Source organism: Triturus cristatus, chromosome 4_1 (assembly GCF_964204655.1).
Source record: "Triturus cristatus chromosome 4_1, aTriCri1.1, whole genome shotgun sequence".
In the NCBI taxonomy this organism is placed as follows: Eukaryota; Metazoa; Chordata; class Amphibia; order Caudata; family Salamandridae; genus Triturus; species Triturus cristatus.
In genome coordinates, this window is record NC_140585.1 from 1,156,468,915 (window position 1) to 1,156,496,802 (window position 27,888).

General features: G+C 44.7%; 1 protein-coding gene across 3 annotated transcripts in view; it reads left to right on the forward strand.

Annotated features, from left to right (window-relative positions):
* Positions 1–27,888, forward strand: part of LOC146856237 (serine/threonine-protein kinase N1-like) — a 443,024-nt gene that overhangs the window by 209,948 nt on the left and 205,188 nt on the right. For all 3 annotated transcript variants that reach the window (XM_085654308.1, XM_085654306.1, XM_085654307.1), the window contains exon 2: positions 8,423–8,723. In XM_085654308.1, coding sequence (XP_085510434.1) covers positions 8,423–8,723 — 301 coding nt within the window. The remainder of the gene's footprint in view (positions 1–8,422; positions 8,724–27,888) is intronic.

Genomic DNA, 27,888 nt, shown 5'->3' on the forward strand with positions numbered 1-27,888 from the left:
GCACTTCCATAAAGACAAAAATTAAGAAATGTACCTTTAAATTATAGACAGAAATTAAAGAAAATACTTAATGACCTATGTGATAAGGACATAATAGAACCTATTGAAAGTTCGAATTGGGTGTCTCCAGTTGTGATTTCGCTCAAAAGCAATGGAGACCCGAGACTTGGGATGCTTGAATGAAGCTATTTGGGTGTATATATTTCCGCTACCGAACTTGTAGGAGTTGATGTCGTTGATTGGTGATGCTGTTATTTTTTTTGTTGCAATAGCTCTTACATGTATGTGTCATCAGATTAAATTGGATGGTGATTTGAGCTACTGTACGTCATTCATAACACCCGAAGGAATGTCCAGCTTAAGAGGATGCCTTTTGGTCTTGCTAGTGCTTCTGCTGTATTTCAAAGGGAAATGTCCGGGAGTTTGGAAGGAGTGAAGGGAGTGAGAACATTCTAGGATGATATTTTAATATTCAGAAGAAATAAAGTAAAACATGACAAATTTTAAGGGGAGTGTTAACTGCACTTATAAAGAATAGATTAACAGTAAAACGTGAGAAATTTAATTTTGGGAAGCGTCAAGTAGAATACTTGGGTCATGTAATATCAAAAGAAGGTATTTGACAAAAGATTAGTCATGTTGAGGCAATTTTGAATGCTTCTGCACCAACATGTAAAGAACAATTGATGTCTTTTTTTTAGGATAAACAGAATTTTATTCATGTTTTGTTGAAAATTATGTTTCCAAACTAAAGCATTTACGGTCATTGTTAAAAATAAAAATGTGAAGTATTTTTGAGCCCAAGAACATGCCTAAAGTTTTACTGCTAATCCAGAATGAAATATTGCATGCTCCCTGTTTAAAATAGTTTGTGATGGGAGTGGATTGCTTCATCTCAGTGGATGCCAGTGGTATGGTATTGGAGCGGTCTTTTCCCCAAGAAAGAATTGTGCTGAATATATTGTAGCGTATCTTTCAAGCACGTTAACGAAGGCTGAAGGAAGTTATTCAGTCATCGAAAAAGAGTTATTTGCGGCAGCATGGGCTGTAGAATGATTTAGATAATACATATGGGGAAGGAAATTAAAAATTTGTACAGACCACAAACCATTAGTAAACATTTTGAAAATTGTTGCCGGGGAAAATCTGACACCAAGATTGGCACGATTGCCGTCCAAGAAATCATGCACATTCTAGGAAGCGAAAGCAATGTAGTAGATGGGTTGTCATGTCTACGGTTGAATATTCAGAATGAATCTTAGGTTGGTGAATGTTAATTTGAAATGGCCGTCACATATGATGATGTACCTTTAGGCAAGAGTGTGGAATGTGGGTATTGGAGTGAATTATCTGAAATGGCGTAGATGCCGGAAATGGAGAAGGGCATGGAATTGAAGATGATCAAGAAATATATATCTGAAGACTGGTCCAAAGAACATCCGTTATGAGGGTATTCTTGTGTATTTTGTAAAGTGAAGGAGGAACATACTGTCTGCAATTATATTGTTCTGAGGGGAGACAGAATCGTACCTCTCAACTGAGTGCGTTATTTTGTCGTCAAATAGGGTCATGATGAGCATGGAGGTATGTTCAGTACTAGGAGGAAAATGAAAGAAAATGTTTGGTGACCAGGTATGGATGCTATGGTGGATCAATGGGTGAGGAATTGCATAGCATGTAATTCTAGTGATAAAGTAGCTAAACCCTCTCTTGTACCATCAGGAACATTGGAATTACTGGGTAGACCATGGCCGAAGTTAGCAATTCATTTTATGGTGCCATTTTCTATATATTACCTTCTAGAGAAGCGTATGCCATAATATTGATTACTTTTATAAATGGCCGGAAGTGTGTATGGTGAGTAATGTTACGACTGACGTAGTCATTGATTTCCTGAAAGATGTATCTTTCAAGGGGAATCATTACTGAAGTTTTAGTTTCTGATAATGGTGTAGAGTTGATATTGGAAAAGATGCAGTCAGTTTTGAAGGATTATGGCATAAAGCATGTAAAAGTAGCCTTGTACCACCCTGAAGGAAATGGCCAGGTTGAACGATTTAGCAGGGTCATAAAGGACACCATTCGGTTGGCTTTAAAGTCTGGCTTACCATGGAAGAAGTCTCTTAAAAAATGTTGTCCCGATTCGAGTAGAATGCCATTTTAATTGTTAAGAGGGAGGAAACATTCTTCCAAATTGGTCGGTGGTTGAAAGAAAGGAATGGGTAATATTTGGAACGGATGTGGATCCTGAAATGAGAAGGAGGGCAGAATCTTATAAAATGCAAACCAATGGTTTACAGATTACTCGTGACAAAATGCCCAACATAAGTGTGGGACAGTATGTGCGACTTCAAAAACCAAGTTTTGTGGAGAAGGGTGTGTCCCGATCGTCAGAACCCTTGAAGGTTTTGATATGTGCTGTTAAAATTGAAGATGGGAAAGTGTGGAATTTACGTTGTGCAAGTCATTATAGGGTGAATGGGCTTGACAGTGATGTTACGGGCTATGTGGGTGAGGGTGTGACTGGATATATGATGGGTGATGATATGTGTCAAGACTTAGAACAGGAGGAACCAGGTTCTGTGGTTGGTGAGGGAAGGAATGATGTTCCTGGTGGTAGAGTAAAGCTGTTTGTTGAGGAGGTCCAATAAGGAATGGATGTTCGATGTTGTTGTACTACGAGAGAAAAGAAATTGCCTGCTGCTTAAGTGACTGTTTTTCCCTTTTGTTCTTTTTTGAGCTATGTTCAAGGCGTGAGTCTGACTCTTGTGTCAAGAATTCATTTTGATGGAAAAATTATGGTTTCCAGGTAGTAGACATGTGTTTTTGTGAATAAGTTTGAATTAATGAATGATAGTTCTTACATAGTACACGAAACAAATGCAATTGTCTGTCAACATTTTGGGCTCAATCAGAAGTGAGTCAGACCAAACAATGAATTTGAAGGATTCCCAGGGAACCTTTTCATACAGGTGGAGTATCTGTCGGACCCTTATGTATTGTCTCTGTTTTGCCAGTTCTAGAAATTTTCCTTAATATCTGCTAGGATAGAGCTTGTCACTTAACTCGATCGATGAAAACTTGAACCTTAGTTTAATTGCCCTTCACTGTTACGTTATCAGTTGCTCATTCTTCTAGTTGTCCAACTTTTTTTGTGTGTTGCATTTGTAAAGCAGAAATCATATTTTTCCTCTTTCATGTTTGCATTTGTTGTCTTGTAATTTCTGTAGGACAGTAGGATCTGCTTCTTATAGTTACCCCACTTTTTGCTGATGTTTCACTGTTTTTCGACTTTAGTCTGGCTGGGGCCCTGCTAACCAAGACCCCAGCTGCTTCCTCTCTAAATTGATTACCAGTACTTCAGGTACACTCCAGATTGGATTCTGGGGTACCCTTATAAGTCCCTAGTATATGGTATACTATGTACCCAGGGCATAGGTACCCCAGAGGCCTACCAGAGGCTGCAGCTTGTATTATGCCACCCCTGGGAAGCCGTCCAAAATGACCCCACAGGTGGTGCATGCACCCCTTACTGAGATATAGGTTCACTATATCTCTCCATATCACTGCACATATAAACCTATCAGTCACCCCTATGGCAGGCCTTACCAATCCTGAAGGCAGGGTGCTGGGTTTTATGTGAGAGGGTGCCCATGCGTGAACAGAGCCCCTCTGCAGCCTTCGGAACCTTTATTCTGGGGTAATTTGTGATGCAGCCAAACCATATACTCTTAAGTGCATTATAACCAAACGGTAAATGCTAACTTTGGGATGGCTGCACGGAAACATGTTGTGTTTGGTGTCAAACACCTTGGACTCATACCCCCACACCAGTAACTGGTGTGGGAGTATGATCCCACCCTTCTAGAGGGAGAGACATGACAGCACCTGTATACCCGGTACCAGCTAACAGAGCCCTGGCATCACAAAATGGATGCTGCCAGCCACAGACACGAGTCTTCCCTCCTGCTGCTGGACGAAACTCTGGCAGGGGAGGCCTGGACAATAGGTTTCCTGTCACAGGGAGGTGTCACCACCTCCCAGACAGGCTTTAGTGTATTGGGGCTGGGTGGGTGCACTCCAAGAGTGGTTTGAAGTCTGCACTGGGGCACATTTGGTGTCCCTGTGCATAGTCCAGCTCAAACCGGCTGCAGGGGCTACCAGCCCCTGCTCTGGCGTGAAACTGGACAAAGGAAATGGGTGTAGCCACCCCTCTTTTCTGACCCTCCCATAGGTGGGTCCCTAGAGTTTGTCCAACCCCTTCCTTGGGTATAAGAAAGGAACCCCTGGCTACAGGATTTTAGATTACACCTGGACAAAACTCTGATACTGAATCTTGGAACTTCGACGATCTACATTGAACTAGATGACTGAAGAATCTCCCTTGGAGTAAAGGAGTTACTCCCCTGCAAGGCAGGCACCAAAGACGCATCAGACCGGTTTGCATCTCCGAAGCTCCCGCCGGACTCCGAAGAATTTTGCAACACAGGAGGTGGGTTTCCGTGGTCTTGGAGGTCGATCAGTGCCCACAGCAAGTCTGAAGCCCGTATCCCTCGTGGCGACTGTTCAATCCGAACCCCTGGACACTGCGTCACTTTGCAGAAGCATCAGCTTTACAGCGACTCCTGCAGCTGAGCTTTGGGTTACTTGTAGCTCTGACCCCGAGCAGAATTTTCACTGAAGATTGCCCGCCTACACTCCACGAGTGTTCTGTGAGCTGGCCCTTTGTGTTTTCTCTCGAGGTCCCTTCGCGATCCCTAGTCCGTCGACTGGTGGGTCCCTGTGAAGGCAACTCTAACTCTAATTGGGCTTACCTGGTTGTTCCACACGTGCCCTGACTCTCCATCGCTTGGGGAGTCCCCAGGACCTTGCTGGGCCACACCAAAGCATCTTTTCTCTTCCTTCGTGGGTTGCTGTTGCCAAGGCTTGTTGTGTTCAATCCGAGCACTCTGCTTTCAGGTTCTTCTGATCTTCGATCCAGGCTTGGATCACACCGGACACTTTTCTTCTTCCCAGCAGCAGCACTTGGCAGCAGATCGCCGTTGAAATCAACGATGATTCCTGACACCATTTGACACCTATGCACCCGGCTTCCCTGGGTAAAATAACTCTAGTACTCCGGTGCTCCCGTGGGTGCTGGCCCTAGAACCCCCTTAGTCTAAAGGGGTTTGCTCAAAGTCCTTTCCTAAGTGTCCTCAACTTCTAAAATTCCAAACGTGACTTTCCCATCGAATAGTACGGGGCTCGTGGCTGTGTTCTCACACTGCACACGTCCGCCGTGGGTCTCCTGTGTCACTACCTTGGGTGGCTCCTTGGGGTCCCAGTGATTCTACATGCTCTAGGCACTGTGTCTAGTCAAGTCGTGGTTCTTATATCACTTTCTTAATATATGGTTTGGTCCGCCCCTAGGGCCCATTGTATATTGTGCTATTTACTGTCATTTTAGAACTGTATTATTGTGTATCTTAGACTCTAATTTCATAAAGAGATTAGTAGTGAGTGTTTAGAAATAAATACATATATTTTATATATACCTTGTGTGGTTCTCCTTTCATTTAGTGATTCAAGAGTTTATAATCTGGTAAACCAAGCTGCTTTACACTCCTTCAAGACAGCCTCAAGGCTGCTATCCATAGCTACCACTAGGATAGCTTTCAATAAAGGTGGTCTTTAAACCTATCATCAATAAGGGTTGTTTGGACTGGTGCAAGGTGCCCACTATAACTAGTGGACAGCATATACCAGGCCAACATCTCACAATTTCTGGTTCACACGCACCCACCCACTCAGATGGTCGGTAGGTTTCACTTGGTCTTTTTTAGCAGACGTTTTTCAATGCCTGGCATTTCCTAGGTCCTCCGTTGTTGCTGTTGACATGCTTTACTTGGCTGTGGACCTCAGCCCCCTCTGTAGATCAGACTATGCAGGGTTAGGAGTGCCCTGGAGGAGGGTTTGGTATTTGTCGCATCTGATAAAATCCGACCCTGCACGGATTGAAATGTATCAAGTTTGATGTTTAACACATGCTACGAATGTTGCCTTTAAAGTGGAACATAACATTCCGCTTTGGTGCTTTCTGCACCAGAACCAGCACGTCCCTGTATGTAGTCGGCATTTGCCTCTGGTAAACATTGGCAGTTTGACTTGCCGACTTTTACCTTCAGATAACTGCCGAGGTGCGGGGCTTGCCATGAAACCAGTCATTCTGATATGTGTAGTAGCCGGAGTTACTGCTCGTGCCTGATTTGAGATGGGGCGCTAGTCCTCGGTGGCCGAGTCCCTTCTTCGTGGGGGCCAGTGGTGAGCTGTCATTTCACTTCCTCCTCCTTGCATTTGCAAAGGCCCACAGATGGTGTGGTGACTTAAGGTGTCCAGACCTCTCATGCCCGTCTCTCCCACAGCCTGCATTGTTATTACCTCTGGGCTAGCACCATCATTAAGGCTTGCATTCTCGAGGAAGTTCATGCTGCTATCACTATTATTTATAATGGAAACCTCTTTCAGTGCTACCTGTTCTATTCTGCATCTCAACATCTGATATGGTCTTGTCCAAAGTGGGCCACTGCGTCCACCCAGCATAGGTATTTTTCTGCAGTGCTCTACGCTGCAGCCAATAGTCCATTAATTCTGTTACCATGTTCGTGAGATCCTCTGTGCAAATGAAGGTTTTACTTTGTATTTTGTTATTGCTTTGATAAAAACACTGTTTAGCATGGTGTGAAGGGAAAACCTTGAGGTACAAAATCAAAACGTAAGCATAGCCGTGCATTGGCACAAACAGGAATTCATAGTTTCCAGTTTAAAGACCAAATACATTACTACAACACGTAAAACCAAAGAACCTCTGTTTGCGAGAGATGACGGAAATAACCTAATTTGAGACCCCAGAGCTGCTGCCATTTTGAATTTTAACTAGACGGAAGAGCAGAGCAAAGGCGAGGCCACAGAATGTCACAGTGCAGGCTGGCAGCAGGATTTAAACAGTCCTGGCTAAAAATAGCAGCAGAGAAGCCTTAAAAGGACATTCATAGGAAACCAGTATTCCAAATAAGCCCTGCTACTTAGGAACAGTAATGATGTTCCACTCGTTTATGCAAATACGCAGACATAAATGGATTTTGCTAGATGGTAAGCATTGTGCCTGAATCCGAGAAGGGTTACAGGTCAGGAGCCTCCGATTCTGTGCCCGTCCTTTCTCCCAGAGAACAGCATACATAGACTACTGCACAGTCTCAATTAAAACATTCTATTCCACTGTTACAAAATGTAAAACATGTATAGTTGTGGGTGCAGTTTGACTGATTCCATGCCAGGGAAGGAGCACTCTCTACACCCACTCAAAATCGAGGTAAGGGTACTCTGGTTTTAAGAATTCAGCCGCTCTCACACTCTTAACTGTAAAGTTTAAATCTATATCTGCACGGGATGACCATTATTCAGTAAGGATTGACGGGCCCATCACAATGCCATATTCTTTTGCAAATGTTCTGCCCCTGGGCTCGCTTTGTAGCTTCTCTGGACCCTCAGGCCTTCACCATTTCACTCGTTGTGCCTGTGACTGGGTTTCCTAAACTCTGTTGGTCTGGGCTGCAGTGTGGTAAACAGAAGTTATGGGACTGCTTGGTGGGGCCAGATGAATCAATTATAAGTCATAAGGTTAAGTGACAAAGGGCGTAGCTTAGTCGGGGAGATTCATGGGGGTGTGAATCTCAAATTTCCCACCTAAAACAGCTGGAAAACACATACATAGCAGATCTGCTTCAGGGCCATGTCACGCCCCAACACCCTCCCCCCTTTCGCCCCCAAAAGTTACGTTCCTAGTGACACCCTTGTTTGAGCTAATGTTACCTACATTTTTACAACCATCAGGGTGTGAAGAGTAGAATCATGCTTGGATCCCTAGACCTGGGAAGCTGTCTCATGCAGGCACACATTTACAAAGTGCATGTGTGTTGTGTTCTGAGTTGCGATACAATGTAAATTTGCAGATGTGGCACACTCGCTTCTGCAGATGGCTCAGTTCCTCCTCTTTGTACACTCTCTTCCCTCCTCCAAGGCGCATGGTTTATCATATGAGACTGAAAAAATAACATGACGTCGCCCACTTCAGTGTGATTTGGTTTAGTTCATTAATACTTCCTTTGTTTTGACTATCCGTACAAATGTAAACATATGTACTGATTGCTGCAGTTCATAATCTTTTGCCCACAAATTCTTTTCACTTCTTGTTTCAGAACTCCCAAATCACTCACAAAGCACATTGGTAGGTTTGCAATGCAGCATTCTACAAGACTTTCAAATACACTATTGCGTGGAGCTCAGATCCCACAGATTATGACTTGTTTAGTTTTTAAAACTGGCAGTGCCTAATGCTCGTTTCCTGTTCACTTCCTAATATTTTCCTTATGCTTTCCTATTCCAGAGCGACCCCGGCAGCCTGTCTGTCCTGGAGCAGCTGGGCTTGGACCAGAGCTCAGACTTCTCCGACACCGGAGTTCAGCAGAAGCTCGATGAAGAGAAGGAGAAGATCCGTAAGGAGATCCGCAAGGAGCTGAAATTTAAGGAAGGAGCTGAGAACCTCCGAAAGGCAACTACGGATAGGAAAAACTTGTCAAATGTTGAGAACCTGCTGAAAAACTCAAACCGCAAGCTAGAGAAGCTACACCAGCAGCTTCAGGACCTGGATGCACATATCATGGTGAAGGAACCGGATGAAGCTGGAGGTAACAGATGATATCTCTCCCTTTTTGCAGTGCTCATATTTTGCCCGTACAAAAATGTGGCGAGGGATGAAGGTTGAGCCTCTGTCTTGTTGTGCATTGCCTCACTGCCTATACAGCAGCAAAGACATTTTTATTGTCTAGTGAGCATCTCCAAGATTTCAGTTGTTTGCCACCCGATGGTGAGAGAGGAAAGACTTTGGATTGCTGAAACGCTCTGTGTGCTAATGTTGATTTGTATCTGATTGGGTGGATCCAAGAAGTGCAGAACACCACTGCTCAGATGCTGAGGTGTCTATTGCTTCAAAAATGTATTATAGTATGTGCGGGTCAGCTACAACCGTCTGTGGTAGAGGCTACATTGTCAAGGTAGCCTGTATGCTTTTTACAAAACCAGGCGTCTAGTTGCAGTTTTTGCTGGTACCCCAGTATGCCATTAACAGTAATCCAAGCTCCACGTTGGGCATGCTCTGGATTAACTTTACATTGAGTGTTGAGTGGATGAGCTTTCTTATGTGTGATTTTGGAGCTGTTGAACTCTGTTCACCTGGCCTCCGATGTACTCTAGCCTCGCATTCCGGGCTGGCTGCAAGTCTTTTTTCTACGTGCCCCTCTTTAATCTCTGATTTTAGTGAGTATGTTTGTTTCCAGGCGCTGCCCCTCATGCAGGCCCACGCTGGGTATGCAAGACCGTCTACAGGTGAACTTGTTTTTACACCTTCGGATTCAATCAAGTAGTCCTTATTGCCCTCCCCATACAGGAAATCCTCCCAAGGGGCTGCATGTCGGTATTGCAGAGCACCCGTCAAATAAACAACCATAACTTTCTTGCAAGAAGATCAGTCTCTCCTTGCATTCTGTGAATGCAATAAAAAACGTTTTCACCAAGGTTTGGGTTTATATATTGTACATAACAAGAAAGCTTAGGTCCATGTAAATTTCCTCACATAGTTCATATTTTTCATTGAAATTCACTCTTATTTTTATTTATGTACTGTGATAGTTAAGTATCTCACTGACCATCCTTTTCTATCAAGTGAAAGTCTTAGTTTATATAATTAAAATGGGTGGAGGAGCATAAAAAGACATCGGTGCATGTGGGTACAGGCATATTAAGAAGAGCTGTTCTTGTAGGGGGATGAGGATATCTTTATTGCCCCCTTACTAGCAGTCAAAAGGAACACCCGAACACATTGTCTGTAAAAGAATGCTGTTACTTTTAATAGTTGGCATTCAGGCTCTCTTCCTACTCAGGCATAAGCTATTATACTGATCCATTTTCTGTGTTTTCCTTGCATCAGGCAGAAGGCAATGATTGCTGCACTGGCACTTCCTCCCATTGGGAAGTGCTGTTTTTTCTTTCTTGTTGTCTACAAGTTCAAGAGGTCATTTAAAAAAGAAAAACTTTTTCGTTGGTTTAATAGTCCTTAAAAAGTGAAAAAGAATTAAGGCAATGAGTGGGGGGGGGGGAGCAATGATTATGGTGGCAAGAAATCAGTTGGGAAACAAACCTTAATTGTAATTTCAGCAAGATAGTTTTCTTGAAGATTGCTTAGCTGATAAAGTAATTGTAATTTCACACTGACCCACCACCTACACCCTCCTAAACCTCTACAACTGACCTTTGTGCCAAAATTGAGTAAGTTTGGACGGGGCCCGTCATGGAGATAAAAGGCATTCGAATTCCCTTCATTAATAGCAAGGCCAGAGATGCATTCAAATTGAGAAAAGATGGTGGGAAGGGACTCCAGTCGGGCAGAGAGGTCTCGCAGACAGATAATTATGTCATCTGCGTAGATGGATATTAAGTGTGTAGTACCACCTATAGGTATCGCCAAGCGATCGGCCGCCTGCCTCAACGCCATTGCTAGTGGCTCTATGGCAAGAACAAATAACAGAGGGTATAGGGGACATCCCTGTTGTGTGCCTCTGTGTATGGTATATTCTGATGAAATATGATTACCTGTGCGGGCTCTAGCAGTGGGGCCAGTATACATTAAACGCACCCAGTTGAGATATTCAGGAGGAAGACCGAAGCGGCGTAGGGCCGCGAGCATGTACCCCATGTAATGGAGTTGAAAGCTTGGCAGTCTAACGCTATACTGCCGGCATTGTCATACACCTCGGGGGTAGCCAGCATTACGTGGTGTAGGCACCTGATATTTAGGGACTTACTGCGTGCGGGGAGGAACCCACATTGGTCTTTGTGTATCAGCGTATTTAAGTGTGGCAAGAGTCAGTTAGCTAGGATCTCGCTTAAAATCTTGTATTCTGTTGCCAGTAAAGACAAGGGTCGGTAACTAGATAAATCAGTGCCATCACGTCCCGGTTTAGGGAGTGAAATGACTAGCGCCTGCATGGTGGAATATGGTAAGTGGCCGGAGTCTAATGCTGTCTTATAGAGGTACTCTAATTTAGGAACAAGGGCGTCGGAGTAAGAGTCAAAGAATTCTACAGGCAGGCCTTCAAGGCGCGGAGCCTTATTACGCGATATACCTTTAATGGCAGCTCGTATTTCGAGTCTCGTAATAGGGCCTGAAGCGCCTCTTGATCCTCTGCCGTGAGATGTATGTTAAGCCACTGAGGAAATGATCCACAAAAGCGTCATCAATAGGTGCAGGTTCATTGTAGAGTTCACTGTAGTAGTTACAAAAGGCATCATTTATTTCATGTTGAGTGTGAATCGCACCCTTATTTGGTAAATTATTCAGAGTGACCATGGGGTGCATTGGGCGGTCTCTCAGTATCCAGGCCAATAATGTACCAGACTTATCTGCCTCTGTGTGCTTCAGTTGTGTGAATGCCCTGTAGTCCATGACCCAGAGAGTTTCGAGGAACACAGCCTGCTGTATGCGTGCATCTCGCAGGGGAGTCTGTTTGCCTGGGTTGTTCGCCGCTGCTTGCTCTAGTTCAGACAGTAGACCTTCTATTCAATTAAGCTTTTTATGTATCTCTTGCCTAGCGCCTGCCGTGGACCCAATTGCAGCGCCCCGTACAACTACCTTGAGTGCATCCCATTCTATTAAATTAGAAGAAGCTGTATTCCAGTTCTCTGAGAAGTACTTTGTAATAGTTGTGGATAGCGCAGTTCGAAAGGGGGCGTTTTCCAGCATTTGAGGCCAAAGTTTCCAAGTGGGGACCCGGGTTGGCACCCTAACCCATGTAAGTGTGATCTCTAAAGAGTTCTGGTCTGAGAAGGTCTTGGCTTGGTACGTGGAGTGGTGAATCTGGGTAGCAACAGTGAGAGAGCATAGAAATCTATCAATCCTATTGTGAAGTTGGTGCACTGGTGTATAAAATGAATATTTCCTGTAGGGTGTAGCATACATGAAACATCACACAGGCCCCATCCAGATGTCCATTTCCTCAGGGATTCAGCTTGTTTGTTGGCGCCTGCACCAAGTAGCCGTGGGTGCGACCTATCCAATTCCACATCCATAACAGCGTTACATTCCCCACCCAGTATCCAGGGATACGTGTCCCACCCAGTCAGAGCTGTGCCTAATTTAGTAAAGAACTTATCCTGGTCAAAATTCGGGGCGTATATGCTACCCAAAACCACAGGCAGGCCATCGAGGGTTCCCTTCAGCAATATGTATCTACCCTTGTCATCGATGCTTCCGTCTATTTCTGTAAATGGGACACCATGGTGGATCTATATAGATGCCCCCATGCAAAAGCCGAATAGTTAGTAGAGAAAATGTGGCCCCTCCATTTCTTACGAACTTTCGAAGCCTCCGAATAAGTGAGGTGTGATTCCTGAAGAAATACTATTTGCGCTTTACGCCTGAGGAGGTGGGCATGAATTCGGTGCCAAGTCCCCGCACATTTCAGGTCAGCAAGTTATGTAAGCCTAAAGTTGTCGAGTGGCACGACATGATACATTAATGTAAGCGGTGCTCCCCCTAACTCGGAGCCAGATAACTATCATAGGATAGGAGTACCCCTCCCCTTTCAAACTAATAATACTCTGCTCAGTAATAAAACTTTGCTGGGCCAAACAAATAACATAAACGTACAAGTAGCAGAAAACACTGCGTTCACTGTGTGGGGGGTCGCCGCCACCGTCCATCAGGCTGCTTGTATAGTAACAAATGCTCCAGGAGCTCAACGGGACTCGGAGGGAGAAGATAAGAGTATCTTCGTCTAGCATAGTTAATTGCCATTAAGGCGGGCATATTGAATAGGAATGCAGTTTTGACCAATCAATTAGGCCTGAAAAGGAAAACAATGTCGTTCTGTGCGGGCAACAGGTACAAGTATAATACCAAATGCAAATAGATAGAGACCCATGTCTTAACACATAAGTAGTTAGCATTCAATTATATGTACGAATGATGAGTGGTACATAGGAAAAAGAAAAGGATACATGTAGGCCGGTTGGCCCCACAATAGAGCTGCAAAGCCCCCAATACATTGGGGGTCGGAGTTAACGAGAATACTATGTTGGTCACCCAACCAGATCATCAGCAGTCTGAGGTGTCACTGAGGAAGCAAGGTGATGCTATGATCGGAATCCGACTGGATAGTACTGTCCTGTGAAGAGTCGGTCACAATCTTAGCGATATCATCGCGAAAGGAATTAGCCATTGCCAGTGCCTCAGTCTTACTATTCATCTCCTCTTCCTGGGTGGGACCCAAGGCTGCGGATCTGTGCACTCCCTTGGCGGTGCGGCGGGGTCCGCAGCCTTGAGTTTTTGCAGAGTTGTGACGCACTGAGCTGGTCGACATACCGGAGCTCTATTCTATATTCATTACTTCCAGCCATTCCTCCGTGTCATTTGGGCTGTCAAAAAAGTACGTTTTCTGTTCATTAATAATTTTTAATTGAGCCGGAAACAGTTGCGCATATTTAAACTGAGCAGCACGCAGTTTTTTCTTCACCGCTTGAAAGGAAGAATGCTGGTGTTGCACCATCACTGTATAATCTGGATAGAGCGCGATCCGATGGTTCTCAAATTGGATCTGTGAAGGAGTGTGAAGCCAGTGGTAAGAGTCCCAATCTGCTGCTCTATTAATTTGCAGGAATCTCTGACTTCCTGTAGTTTCAGGTCGAGTTTATCAGAGGGGATCTCTGGGGGGCCTGGATGAAGAAGATCCCGGCGATGGAGGTCTGGAGGCAATTTCAAGTTCGCCTGATGCACCCCCAGCAACTGGGTTATTATCTAGAGTTTTCCCCTTGAGTCTCCCCATTGCGCCTATGGTCTCTAGCTGTGCACGCACTCTGCGATCTGAGCGTCGAACAGAGGGGTGCTATCCAGGGCGCTACGGGCTCGATATTGTGGTCCTACAGAGTCCCTGCTGCAATAGGTAAATAGCCTTTCCACTCAGGGAGACAAGGGTTCCGGCAAAACTGCCCCAGTAGTTGGTATTCCGATGGGGATGAAGTCAGCCCAGCACTCTGTATTAGGAGGGTAAATGTCAGGCTAGCCCCTGCGATCCACCAAGTAGGTTGCTGATACTGCGTCACCGTCTTCGTAGAACACAGCCACACACGCCAGTTCACCGATTCTGTGACATACTTAGGACCTCGTTCGCCCCAGGCCAGATGAGGGACCAGTTAGTTGAAGGGGCGAATCTGCTATGTATTCAGCACAGCCCAACTCAGCCACACAGGGGGGATGAAAGACCCACAAGGCCAGCACCCAGCGAAATCACCTGCACTCACCGGTGAACCAGGGGTCCATATCTTCGTGTGCCGCTCGGGGTCCCCCGCCACCCCCAGCTATGGCCTCCTTCCGCCATGCAGTTGCAGCGATGTCGTCAAACCCACAGACGGCCGGGCGGAAGCAGCTGCAGGGTGCGTCTATGGCCACAGGGAGCCCGCACCGTCGGTGGCAGGCAGAAACTGCGATGCAGCGGCGTCGCCGATCCCAAGGGCAGGTAGGATGACAGCAAGGGTATCTCCCTCCGCAGGTGGTCCGCCAGCAGCAACGCCGCACTGATCAGGGGAATCGGGAAGCCCACGCGCAGGAGATATCACAGCAGTCCAAATGAATGGCAGTTGCACCAACGCTGCAGGCCACAGCGGCGTAGGGGAAAAGCACCTTTAAGGATTAGCATGTGGCGCACATCATTCGTGTCCAACGGTAACCCACGGCCCCGGTCCCCGCAGGCTGTTAGACGCCACCCGCGTCGCCGAAACACACTCGCTCTTCTCGGCTTCTTATCTCCGGCTGCACTATACTTCAGCAGCCAGCCGGAGACCGCCGCCAGGCCCAGCGTGGGACATAGGGGGCCAGAACCGCCAGGTATGACTGTGCGGGATGAGGCGGAGCCGTGATAAGGGCGCCGGGGCGGGCAGGCCGCAGTGTCCGCAGCTCCCAGCAGACGTGGCTCACCAGCAAAGTTGCCATCCTACTTAAGGCAGAGCTAGCGGACCCGCTTCCCAGGCACTCCGCTGCAGCAGGACCGCAATGAGGTCGTCGGGAATGGTGCCATGCTGCCGCCAATGTAGGATTATTCCCCCCCCCCTGGGGTCCAGAGCCTCAACGAACCATGTCCGCCATCTTAGGTGGCTAGCCATGCCCCCGTCAATCTTAGGTTTTAGGCACGCCAACTGGCCTTTTTTCTACCTGGTGCCCTATGTACACCACAGACCCCTGCCCTATCTGGCACTTTTTGGCCTTGATAGTGAAGCCTGCCTTCTGCAGAGCCTTCAACACTTCATAAAGGTGTTGCAAGTGTTCCTCCAAGCTGGAGCTGAACACAGATATGTCATCCAGCTAGGCTGCGCTAATTTCCTCCAGATCGGACAGTACCTGGTTGACCAGTCTCTGGAATGTGGCAGTGGTGTTCTTCAACCAAAAAGGCACGACCTGGAACTGGTAATGCCCCTCTGGCATTGAGAACGCAGACCTCTCTGTTGTCCCATCAGTTAAGGCAATCTGCCAGTACCCAGACGTTAGATCAAATGTGCTGAGGTATCAGACAGCTCCCAACAGATCAATGAGCTCATCAGCTCTGGGGATGGGGTGTGCGTCAGTCCTGGTGACAGCATTGAGCAAACTGTACTCCGCTCAGAACCGTAGTTCAGGAGTGGCACCGTGTGCAGCAGCTTTTGGAACCAAGTCCACTGAGCTAGCCCAGGGGCTGCTGGAGGGCTCTATCGCCCCTAACGCCAACATCTTGGAAATCTCTTCCTTGATGCTACCTCTGACTTTGCAGCCAACCAGTAAATCTTGTGTTTTACAGGTAAACTGTCTCCAGTGTCCACATCATGGACACACCAATTGGTGATTCCTGGGATCAGGGGAACAGAACAGGGAGGTGAACTGTCCCAGCATCTGGTGACAGTCCCTCTGCTGCTCTGGTGTCAGGGTGGGAGAGCGGTTCACACCATCCACTGACGCATCATGTTCCTTGAGGTTCCATCATCTGTAGCCAGGAGCATAGTCACTTTAGACCTCTTAAAATGAGGTTTGAGGTGGTTCACGTGCAGGACCCTCAGAGTGTTCCTAGGATTCTGCAAGTTAACCGAATAGGTTATTTCACTCTTGCGCTCCACTGCCTCAATTGGCCCAGTCCACTTGTCTTGGAGTGCACAATGCTCCACTGGTGCCATCACCCACACTTTTTGGACAGGCTAAAACTCGACCAGAGTGGCATTCTGGTTGTACCATCGTTTCATGTCCTCCTTGGCTGGCTTCCACATTCACCTGAGCAAGTCTCCTGAATTGTTGAGTCTGGTTCTTGAAGGGCAGCATGTAGTTGAACACATCCTGGGGAATCTTACTGGGAGTTTTCTCCCGGCTCTCTTTCACCAGACTGAGAGGCCCTCTCACAGGGTGTCCATACAGCAATTCAAAGTGACTGAACCCTGAGGATTTCTGGGGTACCTCTCTGTAGACCAACAATAGGCATGGTAAGAAGACATCCCACTTACGTCTCATGGGTTCTGTAAGACCCTTTATTATGACTTTCAGGGTTCGGTTGAATCTCTCAACCAACCCATTTCCTTGGGGATGGTAAGGAGTGTTGAATTTGTATATTATACCGCACTCCTCCCATAAAGACGTCATATACCTAGATATGAAGTTTGTACCTCGGTCAGATACCATCTCTCTGGGGAACCCCACACAGGAAAAGATCCCCATCAAAGCACGGCTCACCACAGGAGCCGTGTTTGTCCTGAGAGGGACAACTTCCGGGTACCATGTGGCATGGTCCACCAAGACCAAGATATACTTGTTATCTAAGGCTGTCTTGGGTTCCCATGGCCCCACAATCTCAGTTTCCACCCGCTGGAAAGGGGTGCTCACCACAGGAACAGTCTGGAGGGGAGCCTTACACTTCCCTCCAGTCTTGCTGCTTGCCTGGCAAGTCTGGCAAAACCTACAATGAGTGTCAGTGTGCCTTCACATTTTGGGCCAAAAGAAGTAGTGTGGCAAGCCTGTTAAAGGTCTTGTCATGCCCCAAATGTCGTTCTTCAGGCACATCATGAGCTAGTCCCAGTAGGAAGGTCCTTAAGCGCTTGGATACCACCAGCACATGGGCTGACCCTGGCTCAGCAACCTTAAGCTCACTTTATAGAAAACCACTCTCCCAATAAAGCCAATGAAATCCAGTTTAATCACCTGCTGCCTGGCCTGCAGGCTGCTGCCGCACACCAACAAGAGTAGGGCACTCCATCTGCACCTTGGAGAATTCCTCCCTGGTTGGACCTCCTTCCTGCTGCCAATGGGTCAGCTTAGGCAGGTCTCCCAGTTCGGCCACTTGCTCCCCTGTAGGTTCCAGGGCATCCCCCTCAAGGTCTGCCTCCTCTTGGATGTGGGAACTTCTGTGGCGGGTTTCCTGCTCCTCCTGCCCCTCCTCTTCTGGCGGGCATTGGGGTCACTGTTTCAGGCTCCAGGTCCTCTTGATTACCCTTACTGGCTGCCATTGACTGAGTGGTCACACACGCCCTCTCAGGCAGACCCAGCATCTCCAAGTGAGCCCGGCGTCCCACCTCCTTCCAAGGGGAACTCTCCAGGTCATTGTCAAGCAGGCAGTGAACAGGCATGGATGGACTCCCATCGACCTTCCAAAGACCTTAGAACCTCCTCCCACTCGGAGAGAACCTGCACCACCTTACAGAGGCACTCGGAGTGTTCTGCAGCAACTACAGGGTGAAATACATTCTGGATTACCTGCTCCTCAAACACCCACTGCCACATCACAGATGTCATACTGGCTCCTGTGTGTCTCAGAGCTTCAACCCTCCTCCCATTGATGGTCACCCACTGCAGGTACTTTAAAAAACAAAAACATTATTGGGTTTTAGTAAACATATACCATATACAATCCGTTAGCAATAGATATGACAAATTGTATATTATGCGAACCAAACAGTGGCTAACTCTGCATTGTCACTAAGATACAGTATAACAGTGCCTCACACAAAAGAATGAGATAACAATTGTAAGAGTACAATGACCACATACTCAATCGTCCGGATTCTGTGGGGGCTCAGTTTGCTCAGCCGACCTGAGATAGTGGAGTAATGGTTCCCAGATATCACGCGGCTTAGAGGTAGTGGGCAGTTCTTCCGCATAGAGTACCAGATTATCGCGGCAAGCTGCCAGCTCCCAGGGCCATTGGGTCGTCGTTGGACAAGCTGCACTTTCCCACAACATCGCCACACACCTCTTAGCCGTGAGCAGAACAATCTGTACCAGATTACCAGTTGCCCCCTTTACGGAGGGCACAAGGCCCAGTAGGCACGCATGCGACGAGCATTGTACGTTAGAGCCAGCAATTTTGGATAATGTACAGGTCACACCCTCCCAGAATAATGCCACCTCGCGGCATTCCCAAGAAAGATGCCAAAAGTCAGCACCAGCTGCGCCACACCTCTTACACGCATCCGTATCCCGGAGCCCATATTTGAACAGCTTGTGTGGGGTACTCACTGCAGGTACTTAGTGTTATCCGACAGACAGGTTTCCTGGACCATCTCTTTATTCCCTAATGAGATAAAGGTCATCACAGCTGGCTTCCCCCCTTCACTAGGAACCAACTCCTCCCCCAGCACTTCACTAACTAACCCCGGTGACGGTGCACCAGTAGGTGCCCGGTGTTGCCATGTGGCACCTGGGACCCCTGTATGTGACCCTCCTGACCACATGCATAACACTTGCAGGGACCTCTGTTGTCTGGTCAACCCCTAGGGGGCCATGGCTTCTTACTACTGGAGGCTGGGAATCTTTACCGGGGAACTATTTTGGGGCCTTTAGAGAACTCCTTTTGGTTACCCCTGTCCCCCCACCCCACTCTTCTGCTGAGGACCTTGCCCTAAGTCAGGAGAATCCACGCCAAGGATGCCAAGTCCAACAACCATCAAATGGGTATAAATCACAGGCTTCAGGATCTTAGGTTCAGGCATAAATTGCAGAAGCCATCTCTTGTGATCGTAAATCTTGATATGTGACAGATGGCAAAACCAGGAGGACAACCTGGTCAACTCCATCTACGGTCCAAATAATTTGGGCTCAGAAAGAAATCTTTGCAGACTGGAGGGTTAGGGTTAAATTAGTCAAAAATCAAAATATCTGCTTAAGCATAAGTAACAATACTCTATACCCCTATTTTCTCAGTCGCTGGCTATCCCAAACTAGAAAGGTTCGGACTCAAACATGATGCTCTTAAACTTAAAATTTACAGGTAATGGATCTTCATCAAAGGAGTATGAATTCTCATGGCCAGAGGACCCCAGCATACAGGTTCAACCGTTAAATCGGGCGCTTTTGAAAATGATCAGTAACAACTTTCTTATCACAAGTATTAAAGTTAAAACGACTACGGACTATAAATTAACAGTCTTAATAAAGAATCACAATATATCAGTAAGTTTGATAATAAACATCCACTTTCTACCACGTCACTTAAAAAATTAACACAATTATTATGCTGCATTTGACTTCCTCATTGGGAAATCACGACCATTATTCATAATCATAAGTGAGACTTTAATCAAAATCTTTGGAATCCGGCTGGTCATGCTCTTGGCCCAATGGAACCGGATTTAAGCTACAATATTCCCCTTCTCAATGTTACATTGTCAGGGAACAATATGCACTCAAGTCAATTGACCAGAAATACCTATAATACTTTATTTGGTTCAGGATGTAGGTCACTTACTGGTAGGCTAACATATGATCAGCGAGTGAAACCTAACTTCCGGGACCCGAAAGCTCATACCATAAGTGATGATACTTTTATTCATTTTTCCCTCTTTCATACCTGTAAAAGTTTTGCAGTAATGCAGAGGGCCGAAAGTGATCACAACCCACAAAAGATTTTGTTCAATATCAGACTTAATCAGTTACAACAAAGAAAAGCCAATAATAACAATTATATTATAGTGGGTAACTCAAAGAAGCTCAGATGGAGTGGGGGGCTCAAGAACAAAGCTACATATTCAGGCAGTGAGCCCTGTTTGTTAAGATTACTTTGGGAATGCGAACGGTCCAACAACATGTTTAGCAAGGGCTGAATTAAAATTTGGCAACACATACTAGAGAACATCTTGAATCTTCTAATGGTAAAATTACCAAACAAATAGAACAGTACTTCTTATACATCTATCATCAAGGAAATAAGTAATGAAAAAGGATTAATTGAAAGTCACTGCGACATACATTAAAACAAGCCCCCTTGAAGGATTGTCCCATAGAAATTAGGAATATAAAGACAGCACATGAATGGAAATTAGAGGAAATCAAGAATGACAACCATGAAAAAGTCTGGGCTAAATTAATGTATGCAATTTCAATCTGTAACAAAAAGGTATTTGTACACTGGTTGGTGAGGGTTCTGAGACATATCTACAGGCAAATGATCTGTTTATATCAAATGATAAATGGGAACCTCATATCACGCTGCTGTATAAATAAATGATTATTACTTCGTTCAAATGCCAAACAGACTTTGCACGTCTCATTCATCTCCAAAGAAGAAATAGTAAAACTAATTAACAGCTCTTGTGCATCAAAAACAGCAGGACAAAACGGCATCTCTATTGACTTGGTTAAATTAGATATGCCATTTTAGAGCTCATTATTATACCAGCTATTTTAAAATGTAATCCGACTGGCATGGTTACTACAACATGGAAAGGCAGAGTTGCTCATCCACTGTATAAAAGAGGTCCCAAACAAGATCCCTCAAGTTATCCCTTAATATCCCCTTTGGACCTCAAAGGGAAACTCTTCACAAAAAACTCTACTAAACATTCTGGTAGATTAAGCAACAAAACTGGGCAACAAAACTAGGCTTAATACTGCTCACTCAAATGGACTTCCGCTTGGGCTGTTTGACCGTCGATAGCATTGTGGCATTGACTCTACTTATGAAAAAATCTCTTAAAAACAAAACAGCTCTGAATGCCTGTTATATGGACTATTCCACTGCTTTCGATAAGGTGAACCATCAAAATTGTGGACCAAACTTAGAAACTATTGATTCTTCACTGGTACACTACCTTGTCGAGTTACACACAGACACTTGGCTGCAAGTAAGGCTTTCCACAGATAATACCCTGTCATCTAAATTTCATACAGAGAACAGCCTAAAACAAGGCTGCATCCTGGTTCCTTTATTATTTTCTTTATCTATCATGGATTTGCCTGAGTTTCTTAATTTAGAACACGGATTACCACCCAAGTTGAGAAAGAAAGGGTTGACTCATTTGGACTATGCTGATGACTTGCTTCCATTTTCACAAACTTACAAATGCCTACAATATATTTTAAACGAGTTACATTATTTTAACTCTGAGAATGGTTTAATTGCTAATCAATCAAAAACCAAGATCATTCTATTTTGAAAGAAAATAAGGATTGCATCCTGGGTACTAGGTGATGCCCCAATTGAAATTGTTAACCACCCTTGGAGTCATGATTGGCAATAAGCTTTTGTGTACAAATCTGTCGATTAGGAAGATTAAATCTAATACGATTACTAAATCCATGATGAGATTTTCAAAGTTATTTGGAGTCCAAGCGATGAAATCATCTCTAAAAGCATTAAGAGGCTTATTCTGAGTGCAGCGATCACAGCCATACTCCCAGTGGCGGTCTAACCACCATCGCCACTGCGGATCCGCCGGCTGTATTTCTAGTGAGGCGGTCAGACCGCAAAAGGACCGCCGCCTCTGCTCCGGATCCAGAATCCCGAGGTGGTGACGAAGCGGAAAGGGGCAGGAATATGGTGGTGGTCCGGATGCGGCACGGCCTAGCATATTCCGACTTGCAAATCCACTGCCCATTTCATGGTGGTAGCCTTCCACATAAAGGGTGGCGGACGTGCAAGTAAGAGGGCCCTACAAGCGCCCCCAGCCGCCTCTGAGTTTGGGGGTGCATGCGGGGGGCACAAGTTTTGCCCCCCTGGAATTGCACCGCTGTTTCTGCATGGTGTGGCTTGCATGACATGGTGCATGCCACACCCTATACAGGAACATGCTGCTGGTGCTATCACAGCGGCAATCTACTGTTAAGGCTCTCTATGAGCCTAACACAGCCGCCGCCGTGAGACTGCAGCAGCACTGCCCACCCGTCCTGGATTCAAGTCTGAATCCAGTGGGCTAGTTCATCAGAGGCTTGGTGGTCCTCCTGTGGGCGAAACGGTGGCAGTCCTACAGGAGGACTGGCAAACTCGTAATCAGGCCCCAAGTATGAAACTTAATCTATTTTTACTTTATGCATCACCTGTTTTAACTAGTATGGCTATATCTATCCTGGACAAAATCTACATACAGTATGAACAAAATATTTTGCATCTTTGCTAAGCCATTCCTCATTGCGCCATCAGGCTAGAGTTAATCATAAAATCTCTAACATCACTTCACTATGGGGCTGTTTTGAACTATCCATGCGGCTGTGCAGGGGTGGAAACCTCCACCTTTAAAATTCTTCATTTACTCAGAATTGAAAAGAACTTCTTACAAACATTGATCTGACTGTTATATCATCAAACAAGGTCCTAGATATTCTCGGCAAAGTTAAGCCGAGTGTCTCGTAAATGTACCCTAAAAAGGGCTGTGCCTAGCAGTCAGAGGGAGAATGACCTGGCAACGTTAAAGAAATACAAGCATATGGATTTAGTTATATAAACCTTTGGTCTTTTGGATCAAGATTACATCAAGTCCACTTTACCAGGTCATCTCAAATTGAAATATTTAAGATTCAGACCGTTTTATATTCCTGGCTATAAATTTGAGAAGCTTGGAATCTAGTGTTCAAAGGAAATGTTGCATGTTGACCCTGTTGATGTAAAATGGAAACCCTTATGCATTTACTGTGTACTTGCCCAAAACCTTTGTATGGAAAAAAATATATTTTACGTTCAATTTTCAAGGATCTAAAAACAAGATGTACCCCCGCTGTTGTCAAGTACTGTTTTATATTTATTTTACTATAAAATTACTGACATTTTTAGACCATGCCTATATAGTGTTAGGGTCTTGTGCCAGCTAATCCTAATCATATTGCTTATCTTATATTTATGACCCATATACCATATTTTATCAATTTTTCTAACTTCTATTCATGATGACAATAAATATATTCTATCTTTTTATATCATTATTGCAATCCATGTGATTAATAAAATAAAAATCGATTACTAGAATAGTGAGTTGTGATTCTCGGATGCATCTTTGCTGATATTCATAAACACTGAATATCACTGCCACCATGTGGCCTCTCATAAAACGTTTGTCGAGGGAAATATTTATTGTAGAACTCTTAAAATATTAAAACCTCAACTATGCCCATCTACCTGTTGTGTGTTTTTTTATTTTCATTTATCCCGGGGACCTTTTAAAACAAATGTTAAACCAACCTTCACAGGTAATAAAATACTTCGAGAAGGGTACCAGCGTTTTGATTTTTAAAAGCACACAGAATATCAAAGACAGATGGACTAGATATGCATAAATAGCCTTCACCTACCACAGACTGCTTTATGCCTATAAGACAGCGTGATGACCCAGGTATCCCAAAAGACGCAACCTCAGCTAGTTGAGCCCCAGTTAATCTTTTTCACACTCCTGTATGAGGATCCCGGTACAGGGGACGCTGACTTTTTAAAAAATTTTTATTGATGTTTGTCAATGTTTCTTGCTAAACACTATAGGGAATTCTTTATGTCGACTTCAACTGTTAGCCTCGTTTTTCGGTCACTTTTCTCTAGCAATAAATGATTTCCTGAGTAGAAATGCTCTTTCTTTGTTGAGTTTCCACAGTGTGGGAAAAAGAAGTCAGAGAAAGACCCTATGCGCTCTTTTGCAGAAACTGTTGGCTATCTTTAACAGAATCAAAATATTCAGCGTTAAAAGTTACGATCATCATAGAGATAGTCTGTTGATTGATGTGCCATCATACCACTTGACATCGAGTAGATCAACACTGAGGTACAGGGTTTCATTGTTAAAGTCCATGATGCCGGGATGTTCAGTGTTGAGGCATTCAACATTGAAACATAGATCTTGCTCCAAGTCAAAATTGTTGACTTTGAAACAGTCAGATTATCCAGTGTTGCTGTCTAGCACTAGATTTTACATGCAATTCTGGCTACAGAGGAGTCCGCTTCCCAGACATCAGTTAGACTCTGTGCAAAAGGAAGAGGTGCACCTTTCCTCAAAGACCCCCCCCCCCCCAAAAAAAAGAGTGGAGATTATCAATAGCGAAGATTTGTTGCAACCAGGACCATCTACCTCCTTAGGGGTTCAAGCAACCATAAGTCTATTCCATGGACACACATAATGCGGTGTTACTGTTTGTGCCACAACTGACTCAGCCAGTTTTGCAGCTAGTCCCACTTGTGATTTCAGTGCCAGTGCAGCAGCCTATATCTCAATTTATACCTAGGGCAATTCTATAGGAGTTTCTAAATCCACCTGTGCCATAGCTAAGCCACCTTTCCCAAGGAGATGTTGTAGATGTACTGCATGTATGGAAAATAGAACAGCAAATAGACACATAGGTTCAGGACTCCAAGAGGATCTTGGGCTCCTTTAACAGTCAAAACCAGAAGAGATATAAGCTCTTCTTCAAACCTAGTCAATGTCAGCATTGGATGTAGCCTTGGCAAGGGGCGTGACTAGGCGTATTATACACATAAAGCTCTCCAGACAAGTTCCCTGTTAATTTCCAAAACTCTACTGCATAGAACTCTGGACAAGGCCATTGATGCTGTTTTTGTCAGAGCCTATAAAATCAGTTATGGAGATTTTCCAGCATCCTACTGCTTCTAAAGCAGCCACCTAGAGGCTGAATAAGAAGCATCGATCACCTGAACAAGATTGATTCAGATTAATTGTTACTGATAACTGACCCAGCCCCTGAGTATGTAATTGTGGTGACATTTAAAAAGTAGTTCTCAAAAATTTCTTCATCGCCTCCTGTTAAAACGTGAGCCAATTAATGGATGCTCCGGGCAAGAAAATCTGCAGTACTTGGCCACAACGCAAAAAAATTCAAATCTGTTCATTTTGCACTGCAGATATGATCGATCCCTTTGGGAGACCTTGAACAGATTTTTAGATCTTCCAGCAGAAAATAGGCACTGCCTACTTTCTGGAGGTAGTTAATGATGGAAAGATAATAACAAATCTAGCAATGAGTGCTTCCGTTGATGAAGGCGATCTCAACTCCAATGGCTGATGCCATGGTCTCTACATGAGGCATTTTTGCGTGCAGTTTACTGGTTTGAAAACATGATCCCCAACAGAAAATCAGCAGTCTTACATTTTAGGTCGTATCTCTGTCTCTCAGGTGAACAGTGAGATTCTCAAAATGAAGAAACAGTCTAAAACTTTAGGAGCAGTTGGCTTGGAAAAGCTTAGGGCATTTTCTAGTCCCATCCATAGATATTCAGGAGGTACGAGCAAGTTAAGCTCACTACTGGCAATGAGACACCCAGCAGTAACAGTAAGTTCAACGCTATCAGCAAACATCCCAGTGAAGATCTTCATGTGGGAAAAGGCAAGTCCACGGCACAGCAGGGAAACACCCACCACAAACCAACAAATGATTCCTCCCCCTCACCATGCCGTCCTCACTATTACTCACTCTAGCAAGAGGCGGTACAGCAGAACACTTAAGAGTGGTACAGCATCATAAACAACCGGGTGCCCTCTGGTATGAATAATGGCAATGCTCCAAGGCTTAATCCTGTTTCACCTATTGTGAAACCAATGAGAACCACTATCAATATCTGGAACACCTCAGAAAGAAAATAAGAGCTCTTCAGACAAAAAGAGATGTAGATAGGGTACCAAGCATTCAAAAGAGTAAAGGCACATACTCAAGGTGGTTTGTAAGAGAAGCAGAGCAAGAATTCAGGTCCATGCTTGATACGTTAACAAGCAGCGTAATCAGATCAGGATGTTAGCATTAAACCAGATATTTCCACAGATCTATCGTGAGGACTGGATGTTTTCCATACCTCTCAAAATGCTTACTTCCAATTTCCAGCTGCTCAGAACATTCTCAGAGTTTGTGGTACACACTCCACATTTTCAATTCAAGATACTATCATTCAACCTGAAATCAACAAGAAGAGTGCTCTCAAAATGCATTGCAATATTAGCGTAGGACGTCAGCGAGAAACAATTTATGTGTACCCATATCTCGGCAACTGGCTCCTGAAGGCCAGCTTTTAGCTGAGGGTTCTAAAGATTTTTGGACCACTATGACAATGACAGCTCAAACATGTTTTCTGCAGGGTCATCCTCAAAACAACTTTCTTTGCAACAACAGATAGCGCACAATGCCAAGACTTTGCATCCAGGTTCCACATGCCAGAGGCATCAGTTGGTCCTAAGCTTATCCCTACACTTTTCATCCGATTCCTCAAATACCATGAGTGATGAAAAAGTTGAAGTAGGTTAAAGCCAAGATCTTTCTCATAGCTCATCAATAGCTAAGACAGTGGTGGCACACAGATCTAATTAACCTGTGAAACAACTAATGAGACAGCAGTTCAGACCATTCCTGCTAACCAGAGGCAAGATTCTACATTGAGCTAGCATTGCTGAAATTAACTGCTAGGCTCATACATTGATCAAGGGTAGCAATTAAAACCTCAGTGCTGAAAGAATAAACCATGTGAAGGATGCAGAGAGGTCCTCTACTATATCATCCCATGTTTTTAAACAGAAGAAGGTCTGCCTGTGGTGTATTGAGATGTCTGTTGATTTATTTATGTAATTATATATTGTAGTACCTTATAATGCATACTTAGCGAAGTGTAGCCTTTGTTTTTTCTGCCATTGAACCCCATGGGATTCTGTAATCTCTGTATAAAAGGCAGTCTCTAATTTCTTTATAATCGACGACTTGTGACAGACCAAGTTTTTATGTGTTCAAATTTACACTAGTGGTTTTATTTTTATTCTTCATGTTTGCAAGCATTCTCACTTTTCCGTATGAAGGAGCATGCACTAAGTTTTTAAGTGGGTTGTGGAAAAGGTGATGGTGTGACTGTTTTATGTGGGATAAAGTACCCCCTGGCGTACATAGGGATATTTCAAGTCTCCTTGGAGTTCCATATCCTTATAAAGGAACTCAGCCTTCGGCCTCGTTCCTCTACATGGTTATGGAAATCCTTGGTGACTTGCAATATCCTTATAATGTACGACAGGGGGTACCCCTATATTTGTACTTTTGCAACTAGATGGTAAGAGATTTGTGATATCTCAAAAAGGCAAAGTATTTGAAGGCCAGCCTCTAGTCAGCTGTTAATTAACCATAACCCTATACATAGAGGAAAGTCTACTTCTAAGCAGTCTTCCTTCATTTATATGTTTATGCTAACAGAAAGCATATAAGTCACTAGAAAGTAAGCCTAAATCCCATTTGGCTGGATAAAAGATAGAAACTCAAGCATGAATTATAAATGTACCTGTAGCTGACATATGTAAAGTAGCAACCTGGATATCAGTGGATACTTTTTCATTATTGCTTAAACTCTGACTCTTAGACTCACCCGTCTTTCCACACGTCATGTTGGTGGTGGAAATGACAGCAGTATTGGTGAAGAGGGAACAGAGTTAGTTCCAACCTACCAAGAGGAGAGGAGTTGTTACTCCAGATTTTTTTCTGATTCCAAAGACAGAAATTAATAATGATTACTTTACATTAGCTACTCCAGGCTCTATTGCAGCTGGACCATAATGTGCCGCTGG